This window comes from Nomascus leucogenys, chromosome 23, assembly GCF_006542625.1.
Source record: "Nomascus leucogenys isolate Asia chromosome 23, Asia_NLE_v1, whole genome shotgun sequence".
NCBI lineage: Eukaryota > Metazoa > Chordata > Mammalia > Primates > Hylobatidae > Nomascus > Nomascus leucogenys.
Genome location: NC_044403.1, coordinates 24,457,124 through 24,484,278, shown reverse-complemented (window position 1 = coordinate 24,484,278; position 27,155 = coordinate 24,457,124). Strand labels below are relative to the sequence as shown.

General features: G+C 40.9%; 1 protein-coding gene across 17 annotated transcripts in view; it reads left to right on the top strand.

Moving 5' to 3' along the window:
• The window catches only part of RIMKLB (ribosomal modification protein rimK like family member B), a 72,659-nt gene extending 49,655 nt beyond the window's left edge, over nt 1-23,004 (top strand). For 6 of the 17 annotated variants that reach the window (XR_004028265.1, XR_004028262.1, XR_004028261.1 and 3 more), the window contains 5 exons: nt 1,582-1,668; nt 3,492-3,695; nt 12,822-17,294; nt 19,504-20,208; nt 22,820-23,002. Coding sequence is in view for 1 of the 17 variants with exons in the window: in XM_030804524.1 (XP_030660384.1) it covers nt 1,582-1,668; nt 3,492-3,695; nt 12,822-13,285 (755 nt within the window). In the remaining 16 variants the exon portion in view is untranslated. Of the gene's footprint in view, nt 1-1,581; nt 1,669-3,491; nt 3,696-12,821; nt 17,295-19,503; nt 20,209-22,819 lie in introns of those variants that run through there. The other 11 variants (XR_004028272.1, XR_004028274.1, XR_004028271.1 and 8 more) reach the window with 8 other exon arrangements.
• Nucleotides 23,005-27,155: the final 4,151 nt, after the last annotated feature.

Below are 27,155 nucleotides of genomic sequence, written 5' to 3'. Positions count from 1 at the left end.
ATGCTTAAACAAATGAGTAGCTTTGTTCCGATGAAACTTTATTATAAAAACAGCCAATAGGTCAAATTTGACCTGCAGGCCTTAGTTTGCCAACCTCTGTGGTAAAAGATAATTCTAATTTTATGACATGAATTTTTCATTTTCTTCATTACCATTTTGATAACTCAAATATTTTAATGTTTTTAAAGAAAGTAACACTTCAGTAGGTGTGCTTTAAAGCAATGCTTTCAAACTTCTGGTAAAAGGGTTTTTTTTTTTTTTAAAAAGATCAATCTGTGGTAGATTAATACTCATGTAAAATATAATAAAATGATCACAGCAGTGCCAGATTGCTATAAAAAACTTCTGCTGCCTACCCTTTTTGTATTTATCTGACCACATAACAATAGTGAACAAGTCCTATACAGGCACAGGTTACAGGACCACATTCTGAGTAGCACTGCTTTAAACAATATTTTGCTAATGTATTTCCTGCCTTTAATTCTCTTGTTTGGAAAAGATTAAACTTAAATCAGTCCAGAGTTTTCCATAAAGGTATTTCTCCAAATAAATATCTAGTAGAATGCTTGGAGATTTAATGAGGCTTTACAAAGGAACCCTTGTCCTCTCATTGTTAATATTTTAAAAAAAGGAACTCTTTCCCCCCCAACCCCCACCAAGCCTGTATGGCATGTGTGGACGCAGTTTCTGTTTTTAGCAATTGCATAAGAAGAGACAGAATTAATGTAAGTTGAGAATTCTGTGTTTTTAGTGCTTTGGGGATATTAATAGTTTATAACATGATTGTACAATTTTGATTTTATGAGAATAGAAAGAAGGAAAAACAGGTTAACTAAATTAACAAGTATTACCTTTGTTCTATTGATGAAGGATTAAAATTTGGTGACCAAGTCATAATTTTGCAACACTATAAATTTCTCGTATTTCACTTGTTTAATGTCTCAGCTTTTCTCTCTCATCCTGCTGATTTTTGTAGCCACAATCTATTTTTGCTCTAATCTTATTATTGTATCATTTGGTTTTGGGCAATAAAAAGAATAAGAAAGGAGACTTAACCCATGATGCTGAGTTACCCCAGTGTAGAAAGAACTCTGATTAATAATGGAGATAAGAAAAATTGGTGTGTGTGTGTTTGTTGATAATAAAAAGAGTGTGTCAGTGTGTGTAGCATCTCTTCAACCTTGGATAGATCTTAACCAACTCATTCTTCAGTTCCTTAATTCAAGCAGGGAATTGAATATATTAAAGTAAATCTTGGGGCTTCTGTTACTTGTGTGGGACAATAATAAGGATAAAAACATGAGAAATGGCATAGAATTAGGAAACTCTGCTTAGCTGAAAGATACTTTAGATATCAGAATATGTATAGATTAAGGGAGCTACTATTTGTTTTACAACGTATCGTTTTAAACTGATATTCAGTTATATTTTCAACTTACACATACTTTCTCCAAGAAAAAAAGATAGCCATCAGGCTCTTACCTTCAACTTCCTTGTGCTGTTGGTTGTCTTTAGTATTGATAAAATTGATCACAAAATACTGCTGCTGTTTGTCTTAAATTTTTTTATTGCTCAAACCAGGTGGCCATGAAAATTTTGCTAAAATGATTGATGAAGCTGAAGTACTGGAGTTCCCAATGGTAGTAAAGAATACGCGGGGTCATAGAGGTGTGTATGAGTTGTTGGTAAGGTATATAGTTTTGAAACTATTCTTGCTTATTAATATGAGTGATTTTGAAGAATAGAGAGAAATTGTTAGATGCATGATACCTCAGACTTACAGAAGGCTACTATGAGTTGTTCAGTTTGGCTAAAAGCTATTTGTTTAGTGGTTACCTAGAGATTTTAACATACATACTTAGACTGAGTCTCAAGTTAATGTCTGTATCTTCCTCAATAATATAAAGACCGCCCGTAATCCCAGCACTTTGGGAGGCTAAGGCAGGCAGATCGCCTGAGGTCAGTAGTTCAAGACCAGCTGGCCAATGTGGTGAAACTTCGCCTCTACTAAAAATACAAAAATTAGCCAGATGTGGTGGCATACGCCTGTAATCCCAGCTACTCAGGAGGCTGAGGGAGGAGAATTGCTTGAACCCGGGAGGCGGAGGTTGCAGTGAGCCGAGATCAGGCCACTGCACTCCAGCCTGGGCGATAGAGCCAGACTCTGTCTAAAAAAAGGCAAAGAAACAAGAAGACCTTAGATCACTAACTCCAGTCATCGCCCTCTAAAGATATGTAGTTTGAAGACTTAAATGCATAAGGTAAAAAAAACTATAACACTTTATAAGATGGCATATGAAAATATCTTAATGACTTTGGATTAAGGTAGTTTGTTGTTGTTGTTGTTGTTGTTGTTTTGAGATGGAGTTTTGCTCTTGTTGCCCAGGCTGGAGTGTAGTGGCGTGATCTCAGCTCACTGCAACCTCTGTCTCCCAGATTCAAGCGATTCTCCTGCCTCAGCCTCCCAAGTAGCTGGGATTACAGGCATCCGCCACCACGGCCAGCTGCTTTGTTTTTTTGTATTTTTAGTAGAGATGGGGTTTCACCATGTTGGCCAGGCTGGTCTCGAACTCCTGACCTCTGGTGATCCACCTGTCTCGGCCTCCCCAAGTGTTGGTATTACAGGCGTGAGCCACTTCGCCCAGCCTAAGGTAGAATTTTAAGGCATAAAATGATACATCAATCTGAGTGCATTGACATATTTTGTGTTTTGGCAGGGATGGCTGGATCAGAGTTCAGCTGGAACTGTTGACTGCATTCTTTATATTTGGCTTCTCCAATAGAGCAGCCAAGAGTCTCAGGCCTCCTACAGTGAATGCTAAAGTGAAGAAAAAATCTCTATGACCTTTTATGGTCTACCCTCATAAGTCATAATAGAATTACTTCTGCTATATTCTCTTGTTCAGAGCAATCACAAGCCCTCCTAGGTTCAGCCAGAAGTGACATAGATTCAGTATCTCTCCTTTCCCCTCCCCACCATATATCAAAAACAGCCACTTTCATTGGCACAAAAATAGACAAATAGAGCAGTGGAACAGGCTAGAGAATTCAGAAAAAAATTGAGGTAACATACTGCTATATTACTATATCCTAATCTCATATATTAATATATTGTATAATAATATATCACTTTTAATATATAATAATATGTAACTTTTTAATTCAGAGATAAAAAGTTTTGCTAGTGAATAAGACTGACATTATTGGCTAACCTGGAGAAGTACAAATCTAGACCCCTGCCTCACAGTGTATACCAAAATAAATTTTAGTTTGTCATGAAAGAGTTTGGGGAGTGGTAAAAGGAGATTATTTACCTTGTCTTTATATATTTTTGTATTATTTCACTGTTAAAACAGTTCTAACAAGGAAAACTTAAATACAGTGTAATTGGTTCTGAAATAGCACATTGTGATACAAGAAGATTCAGATAATAGGTATTAGCTGCCCACAATTGATGACTTAACACGTATTTTTATTCTTTTCAATCATAGGTAAAGCTGTTTTCTTGGCTCGAGATAAGCACCATTTGGCTGATCTAAGCCATCTTATTCGCCATGAAGCGCCATACCTGTTCCAGAAGTATGTTAAAGAGTCTCATGGACGGGATGTACGTGTCATTGTCGTGGGAGGCCGTGTGGTTGGCACCATGTTACGTTGTTCAACAGATGGGAGAATGCAAAGCAACTGCTCATTAGGTAAAAATAATGCAATTATCTTTCTAGTATATAAAGTAACATTTATAACTTGTCCAGTGAGTATTCGTATGTGTAACTCTAGACCTTCTTAATAAGTTGAAAACGTATTTCCTTTTACATGTAAATACGATTTTTACACATGCCATCAATGTAATTAAACTCTTGTTATTTTTCTAGTAATATAATTCTGTTTCACTGAATCATATTAAATCTGCCTTCACCCATTCTCAATTTGTAACCTAATTTACACATGTATTGGTTATCTGACAAAAGTTAGAGATTCCCTCTTTGGTTATATACTTATTTTGTATATAATTGGAGTTTCTATAAGATGTCATAACCCATTTTACCCATTGGTCCAAACAAGATCGCTGATTTTGATTTTCTTAAATACGTATTTTCTCAGATCTCTTTATTGTTCAGGTACATCAGAACTTAGGCTCTGGGATTTTATCCTCCTCTTCTCTGTTTATATCACTTTCTTAGTAATCTTGTACAGCTCATGACTTTAAATACCATTTGTATGTTTATTATTTCCTAATTTCTATCTCCAATTTAGGCTTTTTTCCCTGCTCCAACTCCAGGTTTATATAAGGAATTGCTTACTCAGTATCTCCAAAACTGAACTCCTTACAATGTGTTCTACCTGTAGTTATCTCCTTATCATTTTATTCTTATGTATGTATATATGTATGTATGTGTGTATGTATATATGTATGTATGTATGTATGTGTGTATGTATGAGTGAGTGAATGATGGGGTCTTGCCTGTCTCCCAGGCTGGAGTGCAGTGGCAGGATCACAGCTCACTGCAGCCTCAACCTCCCAGGCTCAAGCGATCCTCCTGCCTCAGCCTCCTAAGTAGCCGAGACCACAGGCACATGCCACCATGCCTGTCTAATTATTTTATTTTTTGAAACGAGCCTCACTCTGTCACCCAGGCTGGAGTGCAGTGGTGCAATCTCAGCTCATTGCAACCTCCACCTCACAAGTTCAAGTGATTCTCCTGCCTCAGCCTCCTGAGTAGCTGGGACTACTGGCACCTGCCACCATGCCCAGCTAATTTTTTTATTTTTAGTAGAGACAGGGTTTCACCATGTTGGCCAGGCTGGTCTCAAACCTCTGACCTAGGTGATACACCTGCCTCAGCCTCCCAGAATGCTGGGATTACAGGCATGAGCTACCACACCCAGCACCAGCCTAATTTTTTACATTTTTTTTTGTAGAGATAGGGTCTCCCTATGTTGCTCAGGCTGGTTTCAAACACCTGGGCTCAAGCAATCCTCCTGCATTGGCCTTCTAAACTTGTGGGATTATAGATGAGAGCCACCACATCCAGCCTCTCTCTTTTGCTTAATGACAGCTCTGTTTTTCTGATTTAGATCCAAATCCTTAAAGGCGTCCTGGTCCCTCTCTATTCTTATACCTCATATTCAAATTGTCAGGAACCCCTTGAAATCTCTACTCAGAATGTTTCCAAATCTGACCATTTTTTACCATCTCCACTCCTAATACCATCTTCTCTTATTTGGATTACCTATAGTAGCTCCTTAAGGAGTCTTCTTGCTTATACCCTTCCCTCCTAATCTCTTCCTAACACTGCAGTGGTATGATGGATGCTTTTACATTGCAAGTCAAATCAGCCTTTGCTCAAAATCCTCCAATAGGGCCGGGCACAATGGCTCACACTGGTAATCCCCAACACTTTGGGAGGCTGAGGCAGGAAGATCATCCTGAGCTCAAGGTTCAAAACCAGCCTGGGCAATCGAGGGGGAGACCCTGTCTCTACAAAATATAAAAATAAATTAGCTGGGGCCAAGCTTGGTGGCCCAAACCTGTAATTCCAGCACTTTCTTAGGCCAAGGTGGATGGAACACTTGAGGCCAGGAGTTCAAGACTAGCCTGGCTAACATGGTGAAACCCCATCTCTACTAAAAGTATAAAGTTGGCCAGGTGCAGTGGCACATGCCTGTTTAGTCCTAGCTCCTTAGGAGGCCAAGGCATGAGAATCTCTTGAACCAGGAGGCAGAGGTTGCAGTGAGTCAGGATTGCACCACTGCACTCCAGCCTGGGCAACAGAGTGAGACTCTGTCTCAAAAAAAAAAAAAAAATTAGCTGGGCATGGTGGCATGCACCTGGGGTCCCAGCTGCTCAGGAAGCTAAGGCAGAAAGATTGCTTGAGCCTGGGTGGTCGAGGCTGCAGTGAACCATGATCATACCACTGCACTCCAGCCTGTCTCAAAAACAAAAACAAAAAAAATTCCTCCAATAGCTCCCCAGTTTCATTCCCAGAAAAATCTTAAGTTCTTGCCCTGGCTACCAGGCCGCAGGTGATGTCATTCCTACTTACCTCTCTGAGATCTATAATCACATGGATGAATCTCAAAAACATAATGTTCATTTAAAAAGGCAAGTCAAAGAAGAGAATACATGTATTGCATTTATATAAAATTTAAATATATGCAAAACCAAACAATGCAGTGTTGGGAATACAAACATTTAGTAAAACTAAACAAAGGGCAATATATTGCCGGGCACGGTGGCTCACGCCTGTAATCCCAGTATTTTGGGAGGCTGAGGCGGGCGGATCACGAGGTCAGGAGATGGAGACCATCCTGGCTAACACGGTGAAACCCCATCCCTACTAAAAATATAAAAAATTAGCCGGGCGAGGTGGCGAGCGCCTGTAGTCCCAGCTACTGGGGAGGCTGAGGCAGACCCTGGGGGGGCGGAGCCTGCAGTGAACCGAGATCACGCCACTGCACTCCAGCCTGGGCGACAGCAACACTCCATCTCAAAAAAAAAAAAAAAAAAAAAAAAGGGCAATATATTGATAATCATGAAATTCAATATGATGGCTTATTCAGAATACATGATAGAATAAGAACACAGTGAAGATTTGAAAGATATTGGTTATATTAATTTTACTTTCTACTTTTTTTTTTTTTCTCTGATGGAGTCTTGCTCTGCCACCCAGGCTAGAGTACAGTGGTATGATCTCAGCTCACTGCAACCTCTGCCTCCCAGGTTCAAGCAATTCTCGTGCCTCAGCCTCCTGAGTAGCTGGGACTACAGGTGTGCACCCCCATGCTAGGCTAATTTTTAATAGAGATGGGGTTTCACTGTGTTGGCCAGGCTGGTCTTGAACTCCTGGCTCAAGTGATCAGCCTCCCAAATTGCTGGGAGCCACCAGGTGTGAGCCACCGTGCCCAGCCTACTTTCTGTTCTTGAAAAATGACTTCTGCCTCCTTGAATTAGCTCTTCATGTCTCATTTTAATTTTTCATTATAACACATCCTGCTGACTAGCTAGAAGAGTGCTAAATGGCATCTTTTATGGGTCACTTTTACTTTACTACGTTGAGATTTAATTAATAGTTACTCTTCTTACTTCAGGCAAAAGGAACTTTAGAAAGTAACTTAGTTTTATATTAAGAAGTAATACTTTTTTCATTAAGTTTGTTTTGAGGTCGGGTGCTGTGGCTCAGTCCTGTAATCCCCCACCCACTACTTTGGGATGCCAAGGCAAGAGAATGGCTTGAGTCCTGAGGTTTGAGACCAGCCTGAACAATGTAGAGAGACCCCATCTCTCATGCTGGCACATGCCTGTAAATCCAGTTAACTCAGGTGGTTGAGACGAGAGGGTGAGGGGGAGGTCTCAAAAAAAAAAAAAAAGAATTTTTTTTTCTTAATTGCCCTTTGCATTTTAAAAATAAATCTTCTTTGGATAGCTTACTGTTCTTTCAAAAATTACCAAATTTGTTTTTGTCATATTTTATTTAGATTTTTTTTTTGTTTCAGTTGCAAGGTTTAATAGAGCAAAAACAGAGCTCCCATAAAATGGGAGGGGACCCAAAAGGGGTTGTCGCTCCCTGCTCAAATGCGTGGGGTTTATATACTGATCATTGCCCCTCCCCCTGTGCTCTTAGGCGATATATGATTTGACTATTTCTTTACCTCCTGCTTTAGCCTAATTTGTATTTTAGTGAGCCCTCTCTACTACCTGATTGGTCGGGTGTGAGCTGAGTTACAAGCCCCATGTTTAAAGGTGAGTGCAGTCACCTTTCCCAGCTAGGCTTAGGAATTCTTAGTCGGCCTAGGAAATCCAGCTAGTCCTGTCTCTCAGTCCCCCCTCTCAACAGGAAAACCCAAGTGCTGTTGGGGAGGTTGGCTGACGACCACTTTTAACTGCTTCCTGCTGAATTGGGGTATAGTAGGGGTCATGCAGTCGAGATTTCCTTGGGAGGGCTGCCTTCGATGTCATTAACATTGGTGCATGGGCTAGCAGGCCTGTCCAGGGGTCTGCGATAGATCTTAGTCATGGACTGAATCTGGGGCCACATTTGAAGAACCATTTGTAGTTTTACAGCTTTGATTCTAGAACAGACAAACTTAACAAGGAGGTTAAAGATACAGGAATTGAAATGTATGACCTGAAGTGCAGCGGCAAATGGGTGTGGGCGGTGAAAGTGGGGTTTCCTTTAGAAAAACTACAATGGGGCGTCAATGTTTCCGGGAAGCCGCGTTCTCCATAGAAGCTCTTGGTAAGGGGAGCTACTGGTAGTACAGCGGCAAGGAGGAGGTGCAGTGAGAGTGAAAGGTTTGGTGAAGGGTTTTAAGTAATTTCCGTTGGTTAGCTGCAGGCAAAAGTATTTTTCCTTCTTTGGCGGCTAGCCATCCTGAGGGGAGGAAACTACGTCCTCATGAGGTTTCCCATTCTGTTTCTTCTTCTGAGTACTGGGGCTTGGTTTCCCGGAGGGGATTACCCCATGCTAGGGTCCTTCTATAAGTATTTCTAATGGAGGGTCCTGCCTGCGGCTCTTTTGGCTTCAATATCCGCTTGGTCGTTCCCTTCTATTTCTCTTTCCTTTTCCTTCTGATGACCCTGGCAGTGTAAGACTGCCATCTCTTTAGGTTTCTGTACAGCCAAGAATAATCTCCTAATGGCTTCCTGATGTTTGATAGGTGTTCCTTGGAAGTTAGGAATTCCCTTTCTCTCCATATTGCTGCGTGGGCATGGAGGACTAGGTAAGCATATTAGAGTCTGTATATATATTTACCTTTTTTCCTTCTACTTCTAGTGCCCAAGTGAGATCTGTTAGTTCTGCCAGCTGAGCACTAGTTCCTGGAGTGAGGGGGTTACTTTCTTTTTTTTTTTTTGAGACGGAGTCTCACTCTGTCACCCAGGCTGGAGTGCCGTGGTGCGATCTCTGCTCACTGCAAGCTCTGCCTCCCGGGTTCACGCCATTCTCCTGCCTCAGCCTCCCGAGTAGCTAGGACTACAGGCGCCCGCCACCACGCCCGGCTAATTTTTTGTATTTTTAGTAGAGACGAGGTTTCACCGCGTTAGCCAGGATGATCTTGATCTCCTGACCTTGTGATCCGCCCACCTCGGCCTCCCAAAGTGCTGGGATTACAGGCGTGAGCCACCATGCCCGGCCAAGGGGGTTACTTTCAAGTATTCCATTATCACTGAGCACTGCATACCCTGCTTTTCGAAGTCCTTTTTCTACAAAGGAACTTCCATCAGTATACAAGTTGAGGTCGGGATCAGTCAAGGGAACCTCTAGAAGGTCCCCTTAAGCAGCGTAGGTGTGAGCAATCACCTGTTGACAGTTATGGTCTATCTTTTTTTTTATTGTCTGGAAGAAATGTGGCTGGATTAAGAGTTGCACAAGTGCACAGTTGCAGTACTGGCTCTTTAATAGAGCCTGATATTTAAGCAAACGGTTGTCTGACAGCCACAAGTCTCTTTTAACAGTGAGTATGCTGTTTACATTATGAGATGTCCACACAGTAAGATCTCTTCCCTGTATTATTTTAACTGCTTCAGATCCTAAGACTGCTACTGCTGCCACTACCCATAAACAATGAGGCCAACCCTTTGCCACTACATCAATTTCCTTACCCAGGTATGCCACAGGTTGCAAGCTGGTCCCTCGGACCTGTGTAAGGACTCCTAGAGCTATTCCTGTTTTTTTCTGTGACATATAAAGAAAAGTCTTGGCCTGTTGGCAATCTTAACACTGGGGCTTGGGTTAGGGCCTTCTTTAGGGCCTGGAAAGCAGCTTTTGCTTTAGGCATACATCTGACTAAATGGGTATTGGCTTTCTGAGTTTCCTTAATTAGTGTATATAATGGCCTGGCTATTTCGCCATACCTGGGAATCCATAATCAGCAGAAGCCTGTTATGCCAAGGAACCCTCTTGGTTGCTTTAGGGTTTTGGGATGAGGATAAGGCAGTATAGGCTGGATACGTTCCTCGCTGGGGGCCCTGGTGCTTTTGGATAATTTTAGCCCTAAGTGTTTAAGCTGCTGTGAGCAGAGCTGAGCCTTTGGTTTGGAAACCTTGTAGCCACAGGTGGCGAGGAAGTTGAAGAGCGCTTGGGTGGCTTGATGACACAAAGTTTCTGAACAGGCGACTAAAAGTAAATTATCCACGTACCTAAGGACAAGAGTGTCCAGGTATGAGAACTGGCTCAAGTCTTGGGCTAATGCCTGGCCAAATAGATGGGGGCTATCCCTGAACCCTTGAGGTAAAACAGCCCAGGTGAGTTGAGATGTTGGGTTCGAAGGATCTTCAAAGGCAAACAAGAATTGACAGGATGTACAGGGATACAGAAAAAGGCATCCTTAAGGTCCAGACTGTAAACCACTCTGCTTCCTCTGGCGTTTAGGAAAGCAGAGTATAAGGATTAGGTACAGCTGGGTATAGAGGGACAACAGCCTCATTGATAATCCTGAGATCTTGCACTAACCTCCACTGTCCGTTGGGTTTCTGTACTCCTAAAATTGGAGTATTGTAGGGGCTACTGCATGATTTTACTAGGCCTTGGGCTTTAGGTCCTTAACAGTCTTTTGGAGTCCTTGTTGGGCCTCGGGTCTAAGGGGGGTACTGCCTTTGGCAGGGAAAGGAAGCAGAATCCTTTAACTTGAACGGGACAGGCATTCTTCGCTTGTCCATACTGTCCTTCTGTTGCCCAGACTTCAGGATTAATTCCTTCCTCAAGTAGGGGACAATAAACGGGTGTTCCTTTTCATATATTCAGGTGTATAATGACCCCTGCTTTTGCTAGAATGTCTCTCCCTAACAAGGGAGTGGGGCTTTCAGTGATAATTAGAAAAGCATATGAAAAAAGTTCCCCAGTCACAGCTTAGTGGCTGGGAGAAGTATCTAGTGACTGGCTGTCCTAGGACCCCTTGGATAGTGACAGATCTGGAGGACAGTTGTCCGGGACAGGAGAGTAAGACTGAGAAGGCTGTGCCAGTGTCCAGGAGACAGTTAACCTCCTGGCCCTCAATGGTCAAGCATACCCGGGGCTCTGTGAGGGTGATGGCATGGGCTGGCACTTGCCCCGGGCACCCTCAGTCCTGCTGCTGGATCATCTGATAGTGGCTTCTGACTCAGAGGACCTTCGTCCCCTGGGGCAGTGGGCCTTCCAGTGATTCCCTTGACATAAAGGGCATGGACGAGGGGGCGGCTTATTTCTATTTGGACAATCTTTTTTAAAGTGTCCTTGTAGACCACACTGGAAGCAAGCCCTGTTAGGCATTGGATTTGCCCAGCCTTTCTGTTCCAGAGCCTCCAAAGTCCACTTGCCTGAGCGCCATGACTAAAGCAGTGGCCTTTTTCTTATTTCGTTTGTCCCATTCCGCCTGCTCCTCTTGATTTCTATTATAAAAAACCGAGGTTGCCAAGTTCAATAGGGTTTCTAAGTTTTGCTCAGGGCCTAAGGCAGACTTTTAAATTTTTTTTCTAATGTCTGCAGCTGACTGAGTGACAAACTTATCATTTAAGATTAGTTGGCCTTTAATAGCCAAGTGACAGGGAGGTATGCTTCCTCAATGCCTCCCTTCGTCTCTCCAGAAAGGCAGTAGGATTTTCTTCCTTTCCCTGTGTTATAGTGGACATCATTGAATAATCTGTAGGCTTTTTCCTAGTTTTCCTTAGTCCTTCTAGCATGCAAGTTAGCAAATGTCTGCAGCACCAATCTCCATGTTCAGATTCTGCGTCCCAGTGAGGGTCTACACTGGGAACTGCCTGCTGGCCTTGGGGAATTGTTCTTTCCTCTGTTGTCATCCTATCATTGACCTGACTGAGATACCAGAGATCGCCAAACTCTCGGGCTACAGTTATGGCGGCACTTCTCTCATTTGGTGTTAGTGTCTGATTTAGCGGTAACATTATATCTCTCCATGTCATATCAAAGGATTGTCCTAACCCTTGTAAAACACCAGTATAGCCATCAGGGTTATCTGAGAATTTGCCCCGGTCTATTTTAATTTGCTTCAAGTCTGAGAGAGAAAAAGGTACGTGCACTCTGACTGGGCCAAATTCTCCTCCTCCCTCTGCTTGGAGGGGGCATAATCGGGAAATATTGGCACTCTTTGGTTCATTGTTTACCCCTTGTCTATCTCCTTTTGGGTCCTTATTAGTTGGGGAAGAAGCTGGGGGGACGCCGGGATAGGGAGGTAGACTCTGAGGGCTTTCTGTAGGGCATAAATCACACTTTTTACGTAATTGTGAGTTGTTTGTTAATGAAAAGAAAGTTTGTACATATGGCACTTCACTCCATTTGCCAAGTGAGAAAATCAAGTTCTACTTCCTTTCTCTTCCTTCCTTTTGGCAAGGCCAAAGATTTCACTTCAGCCAGCTACCTTATAACCCAGAAGCCTTTTGGCTTAGGAATGACAGCTAGGTTGAAGTGGGGGCTATAGAGGAAGAGAACTGTGTTCAGGTCACCACCACCTTCCCAGATTTCACCCCATCCTCGGTTCTGCTACGCATTTTTATTATTTTTATAAATCAAAAACCAATAACACTTTTGCCATCTATAAAGTGGTCTAATTTATGCTGAACTTCCCCTATACTTGGTTTATATTATTGCAAGTAAGATAGACTTGGAAAAAATATTGACAGCTTATGAAATCATCAATTCCTGGGAGACTGGATAGGGAGAGGATTCCTAATTAAGGAAATCTAGACTTAGAAGTCCTAATTTTACACTAGAATAACACCTTTGTTTTTGCTATTAATTTAGAAGAAAGGCTTAGCCTTGGAGGCCAACTTTAATTTTATTTCAAAAGTTTATGATTTTGTTAATTTCCTGTCTTGTTTCTCTTGCCAGGTGGTGTGGGGATGATGTGCTCATTGAGTGAACAAGGGAAGCAGCTAGCTATCCAGGTGTCTAACATCCTGGGGATGGATGTGTGTGGCATTGACCTGTTGATGAAAGATGACGGCTCCTTCTGCGTCTGTGAGGCCAATGCAAATGTAGGTTTCATCGCCTTCGATAAGGCTTGTAATCTAGATGTAGCTGGTATCATAGCAGACTATGCCGCCTCCCTTCTACCCTCTGGCCGGCTCACCCGGCGTATGTCCCTGCTCTCCGTGGTGTCCACTGCCAGTGAGACTAGTGAGCCGGAGCTGGGTCCCCCAGCCAGCACTGCTGTTGACAACATGAGTGCAAGTTCCAGCTCTGTTGACAGCGACCCTGAAAGCACGGAGCGAGAGCTGCTCACCAAGCTCCCAGGGGGCCTGTTCAACATGAACCAGCTGCTAGCCAATGAAATCAAACTACTGGTGGACTGACTCCACTGGTAATTAACCAACAAAACCCTTGTAAAACTTTCTTTTTGCTTTTCTATTTTTAAAACCAACTTGCAATGCTGTTCATGGAGGATGCTCAGGAATATGAGAGAAAATTAGTAGGATTAGTTGGAGAGAGTGGGAGATAGATGAGACCTCTGCTAGTAAGATGTTACTTCATTTACAAATCCTACGAATAGAGAGGCAGAATAGGTAGGGTATAGAAAAATGTCAGGCTCTCATAGTTACCCTTTTAAATTGCTAAAAAATGTGTATGCTCATAGGCCATGAGGAACAAATACTTTTTTTTTATGGTCCCTTGCTTTTGTTTTTGTACAAAAAAAAATGGTTTTGCTACAAATATCCAAGTAGCAAACTTCACATTGTGTTGGAAGATTTGTCATCGGCGAGGAAAACACCTGCTTAAATTACAGGAATTTTTGTGTTACACAGCTCTGAAAATTCTGCCATTTCCTTATCTGCCTTTAGTTTGTAGTTTATGAAATCTTGAGGGGCTCTTTTACTGGGATTTCTTATTTTGCTTTTTCCCCCTTAATTTGGTGGGAGGGTCAAATTGAATATAACCCAATAAAGGCTTCTTAATGACAAAATTGGCATGTTTGCATGATGAAATGGAAATGAACAGTATTGCAATGTCCGGTATACAAAATAACATTTATTCAATGTAGATAAAATTACACTAGTTTAAAATATGTGCATTGACTTGTATTTGTTAGTGTTTTAGTCTTTTTTGAAAGATGTGCTCTGTTAATGTTGCTTTTTTTTTTTAATACATGCTAGTCTAATATTTCCTGCTCTATGCCTGCATCTATAACAATGGCCAAAGTGAAGAAAATGCTACCTTTTTTGTTAACAAGACACTGACTTGAAACATGTACATTTAAAGCCTTTTATTTTTTCCCTTTTTGTTTTGGTGGTTGGGCATTTAAGGACAAGGAAAAATATTTTTGGGGGCAAATCAAGAGCCTATGAGTTCTAAGTATAAAGCTGAAGTGATTTCGAATGCCAGCATTATATATTTGCATTTTTCACATTTTACGAGGGAGTATATATGTATGTGTGTGCACGCATGCATGTGTATGTGTTTTGCTTTTTGTTTACATCAACTAATCAAAAAGGATAATTTAGAAAATGGAGCATGATGGGAAACAGAGTTTTTGACTTTAAAAAACAGATGAGTTGTTTTCATAAGTAGACTCCACTGGGGTAGAGGTATTCACCTTAAAACATAGGGTGAATAGATGCTTTTTTAGGCCTTTTTGTGTGTATGTACGTTGTTTGTTTTTTTCTTTGTTTCCAGCCTGTTCAGTGTACAGTTTATTCAAGGCTACATGCTTTTCTTTAATGCTTCTGGCTATGCATTTTCTCTTTTTACATATAGGATTTGGGATTGGGGGTGGGTTGGATGTTTTTGTTTGGGGACTTATTTAGTAGTATTGAGTCTCTTATAGCCCTACTCTTAAGCCTTCAATACTGTCCACTCTTTATATTCCTTTACTTGCAGAATTTATAAAAGCCCCCAAACTGCATATAATATGAGCCTTTAAAACATGGGTAAAACTAATCCCATTGATGGGTTTGGATGGTATGTTAAGAAATGGAGATGCTGCAGAGCCCAACGTAATTTTTTAAACAGCAAGTTTTCCATCTCCCTACAAATCCTCTGAAGCTTTTACCCAAGCCCTTTCTTGCCTCTCCAGTGCTATTTTCCTTCAGATGGACGTTAAACATAATTTCTTGGACACTACTAGAGAGACTTCGAGGCAATAATAAAAGATCAGTATTAACCAGCTATAACAGAGGTTTGATCATGCTTACTTGTACAGTTTTTCCCCCGTTTTAAAAAAAGGAATGTAATAAAATTTGTTTTTTCCATAGAATTAAATAATATTAAAATTGAGTGAAAGGTTGATTGTTGATGAACAGAATAGTACCTCTCATCTGTGCAGTGTCTCATTTCACCTCAGAGAAAAGGATACATAAGAGGAGTTTGTAATTTATCTTAGGATATTCTAATTGCATTTAAAAGAACTTATCTTGCACAGGGTAAATGGGGGACTCACATACATATATTAGTACCTCTGACTCATTAACAGAAAGAAATACTTGGTACTTCTTTCACTGAATGACCATACTGTGGAGGATGCATACTATTTGGTATAGAGAAAATGAGGAAGAAAGAACTGCTTAATTAAATCATCATTCATATGTTCATGTAGAGACCATCTGGTTGCCATGTGTGTTATGACACATACACTTTGAATAGTTATATATCACAAGTATGTAGATTAATACATTTAAAAACAACCTCTTTATTCAATGAAAAGTTCATGTTTGTGTTGGTGGGGTAAGGCATCAGGAAAAATGTAGTTAGTCTTTTCTTAACTTATACCAAATTAACCAACTATATTATAGGAAATATGTGAAATTAGTTCATTAGCTTTATTCACTATTATGCATTCACATGATATTAAAACGTACACTCACATGTTAGAATGAAAAGAGCAGTAGTTAGCTTAAATTTTAAAAACATGGATATCTTGAATTCCTTCAAGATGAAGGTAAAGAATAAGAGCAAATCATTCTGGAAGTACCCTAAGGAAACAGCAGCAGATATTTAGGTTAAATTTATTTTCATAATTGTTTAATAACTTTTGTATAATCTTCATTGCTATTATGAGATAAAATGTATATATCAAATATGTGTAATCATAAAATCTGAATTGTAAAATTTTTGTATATTGTTAAAATTGTAATTCTAAATTGTATTTCAAAAATAATTATTTCTGATATTGTTTTTATGTCACCCATGATGAAAACTGGACTTTATATATCTAAACATATAAGTATGAACTATTCGATTTAAAATTTTTCATAGTTTTCTTTTTTGGTGCCTATAATTGATTGGTCATTTCTGCTGGCTTTTCACCAATGAACACTGAAATCTTTCTGTATATGTTATCAATAAGAAAACTACCCTGGAACAGTAGAAAAACCCAACAAGAGACTTGGCATTCATCGAGCACATTATCAGACTTTGAGAAGATATTGAAGGCATTGACTTTGAAAATCATCTTTTTCTCGAGAAGAAAGCAATGAAGAAGCAAATTTGCTTCATTCAGTGAATCCCCAGTTTGGGGCTTATGGGGCTTAGAGACATTGTGAAATCAAATCTTGTGTTATACTTTTCTCCTGGCTCACTTTTTTTGAGAAGGTTTATGGGCTATTTGGCTGGTGAGACACGATCCCCTCCTAAGAAAATGTAGGTGCTCAGACAGGTAACCACTGCTGCTACTGTTTTTATTTGTTTGTTTGTTCAATTTTATTTAAGATTTGTTTTTGTTGTACTAGGATTTTTAAAAATGTAATATATTGCAGGATTTATAACCAGGTTCACTGACTGCTTGCTTGCTTTCTTTTTTTTTCTTCTTCTTAAAAAAACAAAACAAAGTTTCATTTAAAATACATTTAGGCACCTTTGGAGCTTGGATTTTGGAATGTTTCAGTAGTGGACAGAAATCTGCTGTTGGAATCTTCTAGTCTTCCAGGTTTAATTTGAAATGTTTTTAGTTTTGTTTTGGATTTTTGTGTGGTATTTTATTTCCTTTATTACCAATGCCATTTTGCCATGCTGTTTTGGGGTGGCTGCCTAACTCTAGTGAAAATTATTTCTATATTAACGAAAGTTTGGCCTTTGAAGATCCTTAATGTTTTGCATTTTTTACATTGTTTTTAAAGAAATATTCTAACTGCTTGCACTGTTACTGTTCTTTACCAGCCTTTTCAGGAGCCAAAAAAACAAATACAAACAAACAAAAAAATACCCAGAGAACAAACTTTCCTTCTTCCCCCTTCCTGATGATGAGTGAGAAGTATTGAGAACTTTCGGGGTCAGTGCCCTTCTAAACTCCCCTTCCCCCAATAATGCAGCTGTATAATGAACGGTAAATGCACCGGTTTGGATTCAGGCACAGCCCCAGTCTGCCTGCAGGTAATTTAACTCTTTCTCCTTTCTTTCCATCACTAGGCTAACTTTCTTTTTTTAAAACTTCCTTTCTTTACGTACTTTAAAAAGTAACCATGGGTTTGTCATAATTCTCACTTAAAAATAATGCATAAATATATCTAGCAAATAATATGATTAAAGAAGAGCTTTTGGGGGTAAAGTTTGACTTGGTTACGATATACTCGAGGCTTTCTCGGGAATTTTGTTTAGCCATTTAGATGGCTCCATTTCTTGCATATATGTCTATAATTAAGTATTGCAGAGTGTGAATTTTTTGGCTTTGTTTTTGTTTTGGGTTTGTTTGTTTCTTCCATTGTGCTACTCTGGCTTAAGCTTTTTCAGGGGTTGGTGTTCCGAATACACAGTGAGCTCACAGTATAAAGACATCAATTAGGAGTTGACAGGTATGGAAAACTAGAGTTTTGAAAGGTAAAATTAGGTTCTAGGTTATATATATGGTAAAAACTCAACATAGCATTCATTTTACCTTAGTGCTTCTCTCTGTGACATTATAAAAGTGAAAGGGAATAAGATGAAGATCATACAAAAAAATTTAGTTCTTTTAGGAGCAATGTGATTTCAGAACTAATCGTTTTGGCATTTCTAAGATACTAGTTCTAACAAGGAGATGTGAGCAGTTTGAGATTATCAGAAAATCATGGTTTAAACCTCAAAATTACAGGTTTGAACAGATAGGAGGACATTTCTGAAGCACAAGATGGCTAAGCACGTTAACTAAGGACATAAAATGTCAGGGATAGGACTACAACTCGTCCATTTTAATAGCCTTTCTGTTAGGTAATAAACTAATCTATCCTCTCCTCTGTCTTTACCCCAGTCTACCTACCCATTCTTCCTTTCTCTCATACTTCCTAAAGTTTTAGCTCTGAGCTTTAATTATTTTGGGATATTGTCATCTTTCTAATAGGTAGAATTTTAGTGAAAGTAATCAGGACCTTTTCAAGATATACTTCTGCATAATTTCATCCTGTGGCTTTGGACGTACTATCCAAAGAGGCTATATGTCCAGCAAGTCACTAGTTAGTGAATAGGAAGTCTTGGCTTGTAATGCCATTTCTTGTAGCTGAAGGAAGACATGTGATAAGTGATTAACCTGTTCTGTGCTTCAGTTGACTCTTATAAGGACAGTCATTCCCTTTAAGCATCTTAAGACAAATACTTATCTGTTGAATTGGAATTTACTAACAGAGGGATTCCAGCTGCACTCATGGAAGAATTTGTGATGTATACTAAAAAAAAAAAGGCTCATTCAGGAGAGCCTTGTACTCTTGCTGATAAGAATGGCTAACATTAGAGCATACAGACTATGTGATTGTATAAGGCATGGAGAGTTAAACAACCTCCGGTCAGCTGCCTGTTTGAATACCACTGACTTGTTAAGAATGATCTTGCTTTTAGATTTTACCATATTCAAACTTATTAGGTGAGCCTTATATAGCATATATACCTGGCTGCTATTGTGGGGTTTGGGAACATGAGGGGTGGGGTGAACTGTTGTTGTTTTAGGTTTCAGTCAGACAGACATCCCTGTGCCTCAGTTCCCAGAAGCACAGCAGGCCTCTAGGAGCATCCGTGGGAACGGCGCAGTCCTGACATCACCAACTCTCCTGCTCAGGCTCATCCCATATACAGAGGTCAAAGGGTGGGGTTTGAGATTGGGGGAAGGAATGAGAAAGTAGAAGCAATGTCACTTCAGTGCCACTGTTGACTAGTCTTTGGTGCTTATGTCAGTGTTTGTTTTATTTCCTGATTTTTTAAAGTTGGCAAAACTACATATTTTTATCTTGATGAAGGCAGTGGGGAGGGTGGAACAAAAACAAGCCATTACTGCTATTTCTAGTTCATTACCGGAGACTGTCCCCTTAATAGCTAATGTAGAATAAATTTGAAACATAGACCTAGATGACAAAAAGAATGGGAATAGAAATGAATCTCAGGATTTGAACAAACAGAAGACGTTTGTGCTGTGTTAATCCCCAGTTCTACAACTGCTATTACATTTGTCATTCTGTCTCCCCTTTTCCCCTAATTCTTTTATGTATGTATACGGTTTGAGGAAATGTGCATTTATGGTCAGTCCTTTTTAAAAGACTTAATGAATTTATTACTCTTTTGCAAAAAATATACCCACTGCTTATATGGGCATACAAATGCTACCCTATTTTAAATGTAGGTGGCGTATGTGTTCGTGTTTTAATGTATTCAGAGCCATTGGGCAATAAGCAGTCCAGAACATTGAAAACTCAAGCAGGTAAAGCACCTAACACCCTTAGTTTCTAGAATTACTTTAAAAAACTTTTATATTGCTGCATCTTCCACAGTTCTTTGGGTAGTCTCTGAACTTAAAATTTGTAGGAGTTGTAGACTGCCTACTTAAATTTTTAAGTTATGGTATTTGTTCATAGATTGTAGGGGTAGGTAAAGAAGGAAACATAAGAAAATGTCTTCTTGAGGTGGCAGCTGCTGAGTGGCTGAATCTTACCACTTTCTGCTTTTTTTGGAAATTTTCCCAGCTTAGCATGAACATTGATCATACAGTGTTTGATTTTCTGTGATTGAGATTTTTGTTTTTTATTTTCGGAGGGAAGGTCTTGGAGAAACATTAAGAAGTTTTTGTATATACAAAAATACGAAATGTTAAACAAAGGAATTTCTTCTTATTTAATCTGAATGGTAAGCAAGAACTCTTTCTATATACCCTTCTGCTGCAGCAGACAACTAAACTGGTAGGTGGCAGCAGAGGAAGGAATTCTTCAGATTGATGGCTACTGACTTAAAGTCTGCATAGGAGAAGAGATAGAGCATGACATATACCAAGTGAAGCAAGGGGGACAAAAATGGAAACAGGACTAAGATTCCTGCATTTTGACTCTAAATGGTAAGTTATCTTTAAGAATGTGTTTTTAGTCTGATAGCAATGTTATATAAATTATATGATTTGGTACTATGGCATGTAATCATAAATGCCTGTAGGTCCTCACCTTACGTTGAATTTGACCTCACTGGTAAACCGTCATTCTTTACTTTGAATAACTAATAGTATGTAAAATTAGGATTTTCTCCTCAGTATGTTGGTATATGTGACCTTTATGGCAAAATTATGCTGACAGTAAATCTGAATTTTAATTTGCAAGATAAATAAAATATGCATTGTTAATCATTTTATACAAATAAAAGGTTCTGGCCATGCACTGTGGCTCACGCCTGTAATCCTAACACTTTGGGGAGACTGAGGTGAGTGGATCACCTGAGGTCAGGAGTTCAAAACTAGCCTGGCCAACATGGAGAAACCCCATCTCTACTAAAAATACAAAAATAAGCTGGACGTGGTGGCGGGCGCTTGTAATCCCAGCTACTCGGGAGGCTGAGGCAGGAGAATCACTTGAAACCCAGGAGGCAGAGGTTGCAGTGAGTGGAGATCACGTCACTGCACTCCAGCCTGGGCAACAAGAACAAAACTCCATCTCAAATAAAAAAAAACTAAGAGATTCTTCCCTTTTTAGTGTGAGCTTTGGGAGATAACAAGAGAGTATAATTGGAAAAAAATTATTGGGGGTGGCATGATCTCTTCCAGCTGGCTGTCTCTAGGTCAAGACCCATTTCTTTGTCACTGTGCCATGTTCCACCCTGCCTGTTCACCTTTCTCTCTTGCTTATCTGGCTGGGCTTTTCCCCTGTTCCTCTATCTCTCCCTGTCGTTGTGCCTCTCCCTTATCCAAGTCTATTTGTAATCTGCTTTCTCTCACATTCAGTCCTGAATTTTAATTATCCGATGTTGCCATTTTCCATCTCTGCCTGCCTGTTTTTCCTAAGAGAGTGTGCATGTCTGTCTTTCTTTTCCTCCCTCTCTCCCCACTTTTCATTTGCATTCTTTATTAGAATTTGACTAGACTGAATAAAAATTAAATGATACTTTGAAGTTCTCTAGAATTCAAGAATGTAAATTTCAATTAAATTTATAAGATACAGACCTGTTTATTCACCCAACTACTTATTTAACTATAGTATCTGTTGTTTCTGGCAGCCAAGCTGTGTATGATCAGTTGGATAGAAATGAAAGGCATATGGTTCTTATCTTATTTCAGCTTCTTTTTCCTTGAGACAGGGTCTCACTCTTTCTCTACTGTACTTGAGCCTGGGTGACAGAACAGTAATTTTGATTACTATATAAAAATGTTAATGCTTTAGAACTGAAAGAAAGTGATAAACTTGAGTTTTAATCTGAATCAAAAATTGTTTTTTTCTGTAATTTATTTTTAAGTTAACCTGGAACACGAGAGAGCATTTAACTTGAATTTTGTTTGTCTAGGCATATTGGCACAATAATTTTGTTTTGTGTGTTCTATAAGGAATTTTTGTTAGATTTTTTTCTTTTGGTACAATTTTTCTGACTAAAATGCAGCATAATTGTCTATTATAGGATTGCTAAGGAGTAAATAGTATGGAGACATTTTTGTGGTTTTATATATATATATATATATATATATATATATACACACACACATACATACACACACACACACATATATATATATATTTTTTTTTGAGACAGAGTCTTGCTCTGTCACCCAGGCTGGAGTGCAGTGGCGCGATTTCGGCTCACTGCAACCTCTGCTTCCTGGGTTCATGCCGTTCTCCTGCCTCAGCCTCCTGAGTAGCTGGGATTACAGGCGTGCGCCATCACGCCCAGTTAATTTTTGTATTCTTACTAGAGACAGGGTTTCACCATGTTGGTCAGGCTGGTCTTGAACTCCTAACCTTGTGATCTGCCCGCCCCAGCCTCCCAAAGTGCTGGGATTACAGGCATGAGCCACCGCAGCCAGCACAATTATATTTTTAAAGTTATGAATATTCAGTGTCTTAAATGGGGTTGTTTTGTTTTGTTTGTTGTAAAATATGTTATTTCTATAGTGCAGTTTAAATTAATTCCTGGGAGGCTGGGCACTGTGGCTCTTGTCTGTAATCCCAGCATTTTGGGAGGCCAAGATGGGAGGATCACTTGAGGCCAGCCTAGATAACAAAGCAAGACCCTGTCTCTAGACGAAAGAAAAAAAAAAACAACTTTGGGAAAATGTACTTAACTAAATAAGCTGTCTAAAATAAGTCGCAAAACTTGCAGATTAGAAAAGGAAAAACATTTTGGCTGTTTTGGTGTCAGCATCTTAATTAAGTAGAAAATATTATGGACCTATAAATTGAACTTAAGACTATTCATTCACTAGAGAGAACAATTTCCAGGGAGTTAGAATAGTTTTTTTAATAATAACATTAAATGTCTTCTAAGTCAGAATCAGAGTATATCTTTGTTAACTGAGCTCACCAAGACAAAGAATGATAATAACACAAAACTGTGGTTTTTGGTAGTCTAATCAATTTAGAATGTTTTATTGTCATGTTAGTTGATTTTCTGTCTTTATTTTTATTTTTTCTTATCCTGGTTATAGAGACTTAAAATCTGTGATTTAAATAAGTTGTGTTTTTCCCCTCTAGGTTCTTTTGAAGTAACCAGTGATCCTTTTTGCTTACCCCCATCAACAGAGTGGATGAAGATAGATTTGACTATGTGCTCTTTCAAAGTGGAGAATATGAATATACAGAACAAGAAAGCAATAACTCTAACCTGTTTGATTCCGTCTGTTTTCTAAATAAAGACACGATGCACTGGAAATAAAATAGCATGCAGTGTGACTTGTTCTTTGTATCAGTTCACTTTGGTCCAGATATCTAGACTTGATGTCTAGCTCCACATGTCATTCCCTTTTTTCTACTCTTCCCCTTTTGCTCTTGAGTCCTTTGGTTCTTAACAGACTGATTTCTATGATACCTTCTAAAATGATTACTCTTTTTGGCACATAGGCAAGCACTATTCAATGGATTTTCCCCTGTCCTTTTTATCACACTTTTATCTGTCCATGCTGAATAGTTGTTGCTGTACTTTTTAATCTCTGAAGAAATGCAAACTTTTTAAAAATTTCACCCTGAACATCATAGAGTGTACTTACACTTACATGGTACAGCCTACTATACACCTAGGCTATATGGTATAGCCTATTGCTTGTAAGCTACATGCCTGTACAGCATGTGAATACTGTAGACAATTGCAGCGCAATGGCAACTATCTTATTAAAATTTAATGGCCGGGCACAGTAGCTCATGCCTGCAATCCCAACACTTTGGGAGGCTGAGGCGGGCAGATCACTTGGTCAGGAGTTCCAGACCAGTCTGGCCTGGAAACCCTGTCTCTACTAAAAATACAAAAAATTGGTACCAGGCACCTGTAATTCCAGCTACTTGGGAAGCTGAGGCAGAATCCCTTGAGCCCGGGAGGCAGAGGTTGCAGTGAGCCAAGAACACACCACTGTACTCCAGCCTGGGCGACAGAGCGAGACTGTCACAAAAATAAATAATAATAAATTAGCATGGTGCTGGGCATGGTGGCCTACGCCTGTAATCCAGCACTTTGGGAGGCCCAGGTGGGCAGATCACTTGGGGTCAAGAGTTCGAGACCAGCCTGACCAACATGGTGAAAACCCATCTCTACTAAAAATTATATATGCAAAAATTAGCCAGGCATGGTGGCACATAATCCCAGCTACTCAGGAGGCTGAGGCAGGAGAATCGCTTGAAAAACCTTAGCTGGGCACGGTGCCTCACGCCTGTGATGCCAACACTGGTAGGCTGAGGTGGGTGGCTCACTTGAGCCCAGGAGTTCAAGACCAGCCTGGGCAACATGGTAAAATCCTGTGTCTACAAAAAACGAGCCCAGCATGGTGGTGTACACTTGTCCCAGCTACTCAGGAGGCTGAGGTGGCAGGATCACCTGAGCCCAGGAGATCAAGGCTGCAAATGAGCCATGATCATGCCATTGCACTCCAGCCTGGGTAACAGAGTAAGACCCTGTCTCAAAAAAAAATCTCTACTTGATTATTATCGTTTAACAAGTTCATTGTTAAAGCATGTATGGTCGTGTCACCTTAGATCCTCCAAAAGGCAGACACCAAGGTGGAGTCAGAGACGCTAGATAGGCTAGAGCTGTACTGAGGGAAATGCCTGTGAGGGATACAAGGGAGGGGACCAGTAGGCAGGGAAGGCCTTCAGAATGCAATGTACATGTGACAGAAGAGAGAGAACTCAAACCTCAGCTGCTCTGAGAGTCTGCCAGCCTGATGAGGAATCTCAGAGCAGATTAGCCATTAAGAGTAGTCCCGGATGGGGCAGAGATGGCCTGACTGCTAGCCCGGAGCAGCCTGGGGAGAACACATGGTTTTCATGTGAGTGCTGCCGCGGATCAGGAGGACTGGCAGCTGGTAGCTGGTGGCTGTCAGAGAGGAGAACTGAGTGGCACAATTCTACTCCTTAACACTACACAGATGCACTTTACACCTTTGGGTAGCCCCTCCACAGTTCCATGAGCTTCTGATGTGAACTCCACATTGCATTGCATCTTTTCCTGCCACTGACACCCTCTTACACTATAAAGTTTGTCAGATTATGTCCAATTTGCAGGACTGCTTGCATCATAGCCTGAATCTTAATTTCCAACGGCCCTTTCTTGCTCTAAGGCCCTACTCAAGCCTAACATTTTTTTCATGTCATTTACTACGTGGGTTGGAGTAGTCTTTCTAGGTGGAATGTCTTGCTTTCTGAACCTAGAGAACCTGAGTTACAGTGCTTGCTTCCTTTGCAGCAGGTGATGCAAAATGTAGTAATGTGTCTTTACTTTGTAGAGTATTCCAGCATGCCCATGACCCCCGGTCTCCTAGAACCCTTAAAGGAATGGCAGATGCCGGTCAGGTGCGGTGGCTCATGCCTGTAAATCCCAGCACTTTGGGAGGCCAAGGTGGGTGGATCATGAGGTCAGGAGTTCGAGACCAGCCTGGCCAAGATGGCGAAACCCCATCTCTGCTAAAAATACAAAAATCAGCCAGGCGTGGTGGTGCACGCCTGTAGTCCCAGCTACTCGGGAGGCTGAGGCAGGAGAGTTGCTTGAACCTGGGAGGCGGAGGTTGCAGTGAGCCGAGATCATACCATTGCAATCCAGCCTGGGCAACAAGAGCAAAACTCCATCTAAAAAAAAAAAAAAAAAGGAATGGCAGATCGCCAAATCCATGTAGAGTTTCTCTTTCACCTGGAACACATAGCAAGGCTTCCAGTGTGCTAGCTACCTTATATTCATTTTGCTTATTTAGCATGATGTCATTGATGCAATGTTCTTTTTTGGGGTTTTTTTTTTTTTTTTTTTTTTTTTTTTTTTTTTTTTTTTGAGACGGAGTCTTGCTCTTTCACCCAGGCTGGAGTGCAGTGGCGCAATCTTGGCTCACTGCAGGCTCCGCCCCCCGGGGTTCATGCCATTCTCCTGCCTCAGCCTCCTGCGTAGCTGGGACTACAGGCGCCCGCCACCTCGCCCGGCTAATTTTTTGTATTTTTAGTAGAGACGGGGTTTCACCGTGTTAGCCAGGATGGTCTTGATCTCCTGACCTCGTGATCCGCCCGCCTCGGCCTCCCAAAGTGCTGGGATTACAGGCGTGAGCCACCGCGCCCGGCGCAATGTTCTATGGAATGCCCAGATGGCCCACGTATTAGGCCGTTCTTGCATTGCTATAAATACCTGAGACTGGATAATTTACAAGAAAAGAGATTTAATTGGCTCATGTTTCTATAGGAAACATAGCAGCATCTGCTTCTGGGGAGGCCTCAGGAAGCTTCCATTTCAGGGCGGAAGCCAAAGGCGGAGCAGGTACATCACATGGTGAAAGCAGGAGTGAATGGGGGGAGATGCCACACACATGACCAGATCTCTCCAGAGAACTCACTGTCATGAAGACAGCAGCAAGCTATGCAGGATCTGCGCCTACAGCCCAAACACCTCCCACAAGGCCCCACCTTTAGCATTGGGGATTATAGTTCAACATGAGATTTGGGCAGAGACAAATATGCAAACTATATCATTCCACCCCAGCCTCTCCCAAATCTCGTCCTCACATTACAAAGTACAATTATGCCTTCCCAACAGTCCCCACAAAGTCTTAACTCATTCCAGCATTCATTCAAAAGTTCCAAGTGTCAAATCCAAATTCTTATGTCGAAATGAGTTCCTTCTACCTAGGAGCCTGTAAAATCAAAACAAGTTATTTACTTTGAAGATACAATGGGGGTATGGGTATTGGGTAAACATTTTTGTTCCAAGTGGGAGAAATAGGCCAAAAGAAGGGTTACGGAGCCCACGCAAATTCAAAACCTAGCAGGGCAGTCATTAAATCTTAGACTCCATATTCCATATCCAGGGCACACTGCTGCCAGGGATGGACTCCCAAGGCCTTGGGCAGCTCTGCCCCTGTGTCTTTGCAGGGTTCAACCCTCTCAGGTGCTCTCACAGGTTGTTGAGTGCCTGTGGCCTTTTCAGGCTCAGGATGCAAGTTGCAGGTGCATCTACCATTCTTGAGTCTGGAGGATGGTGGCCTCGTCTCAGAGCTCCACAAGGCAATGCCCCAGAAGGGACTCCATGTGGGGCCTCCAATCCCACATTGCCCCTCCGCACTACCCTAGTAGAGGTTCTCTATGTGGGCTCCACTGCTGCAGCAGGTTTCTGCCTGAACACCCAGGCTTTTCCATACACCCTCTGAAATCTAGGCAGAGGCTGCCAAGAACCCACCAGTCTTGCAATCTTTGTACCTGCAGGCTTAACACCATGTGGAAGCCATTTACAACTTGTATTATCCAAAGTGGTAGCTTAAGCTGTACTTGGGCCCCTTTGAACCCTGGCTGGAGCTGGAGCTGCCGAGATGTAGGGAGCAGTGTCCCAAGGCTGTGCAGGGCAGTGGAGCTC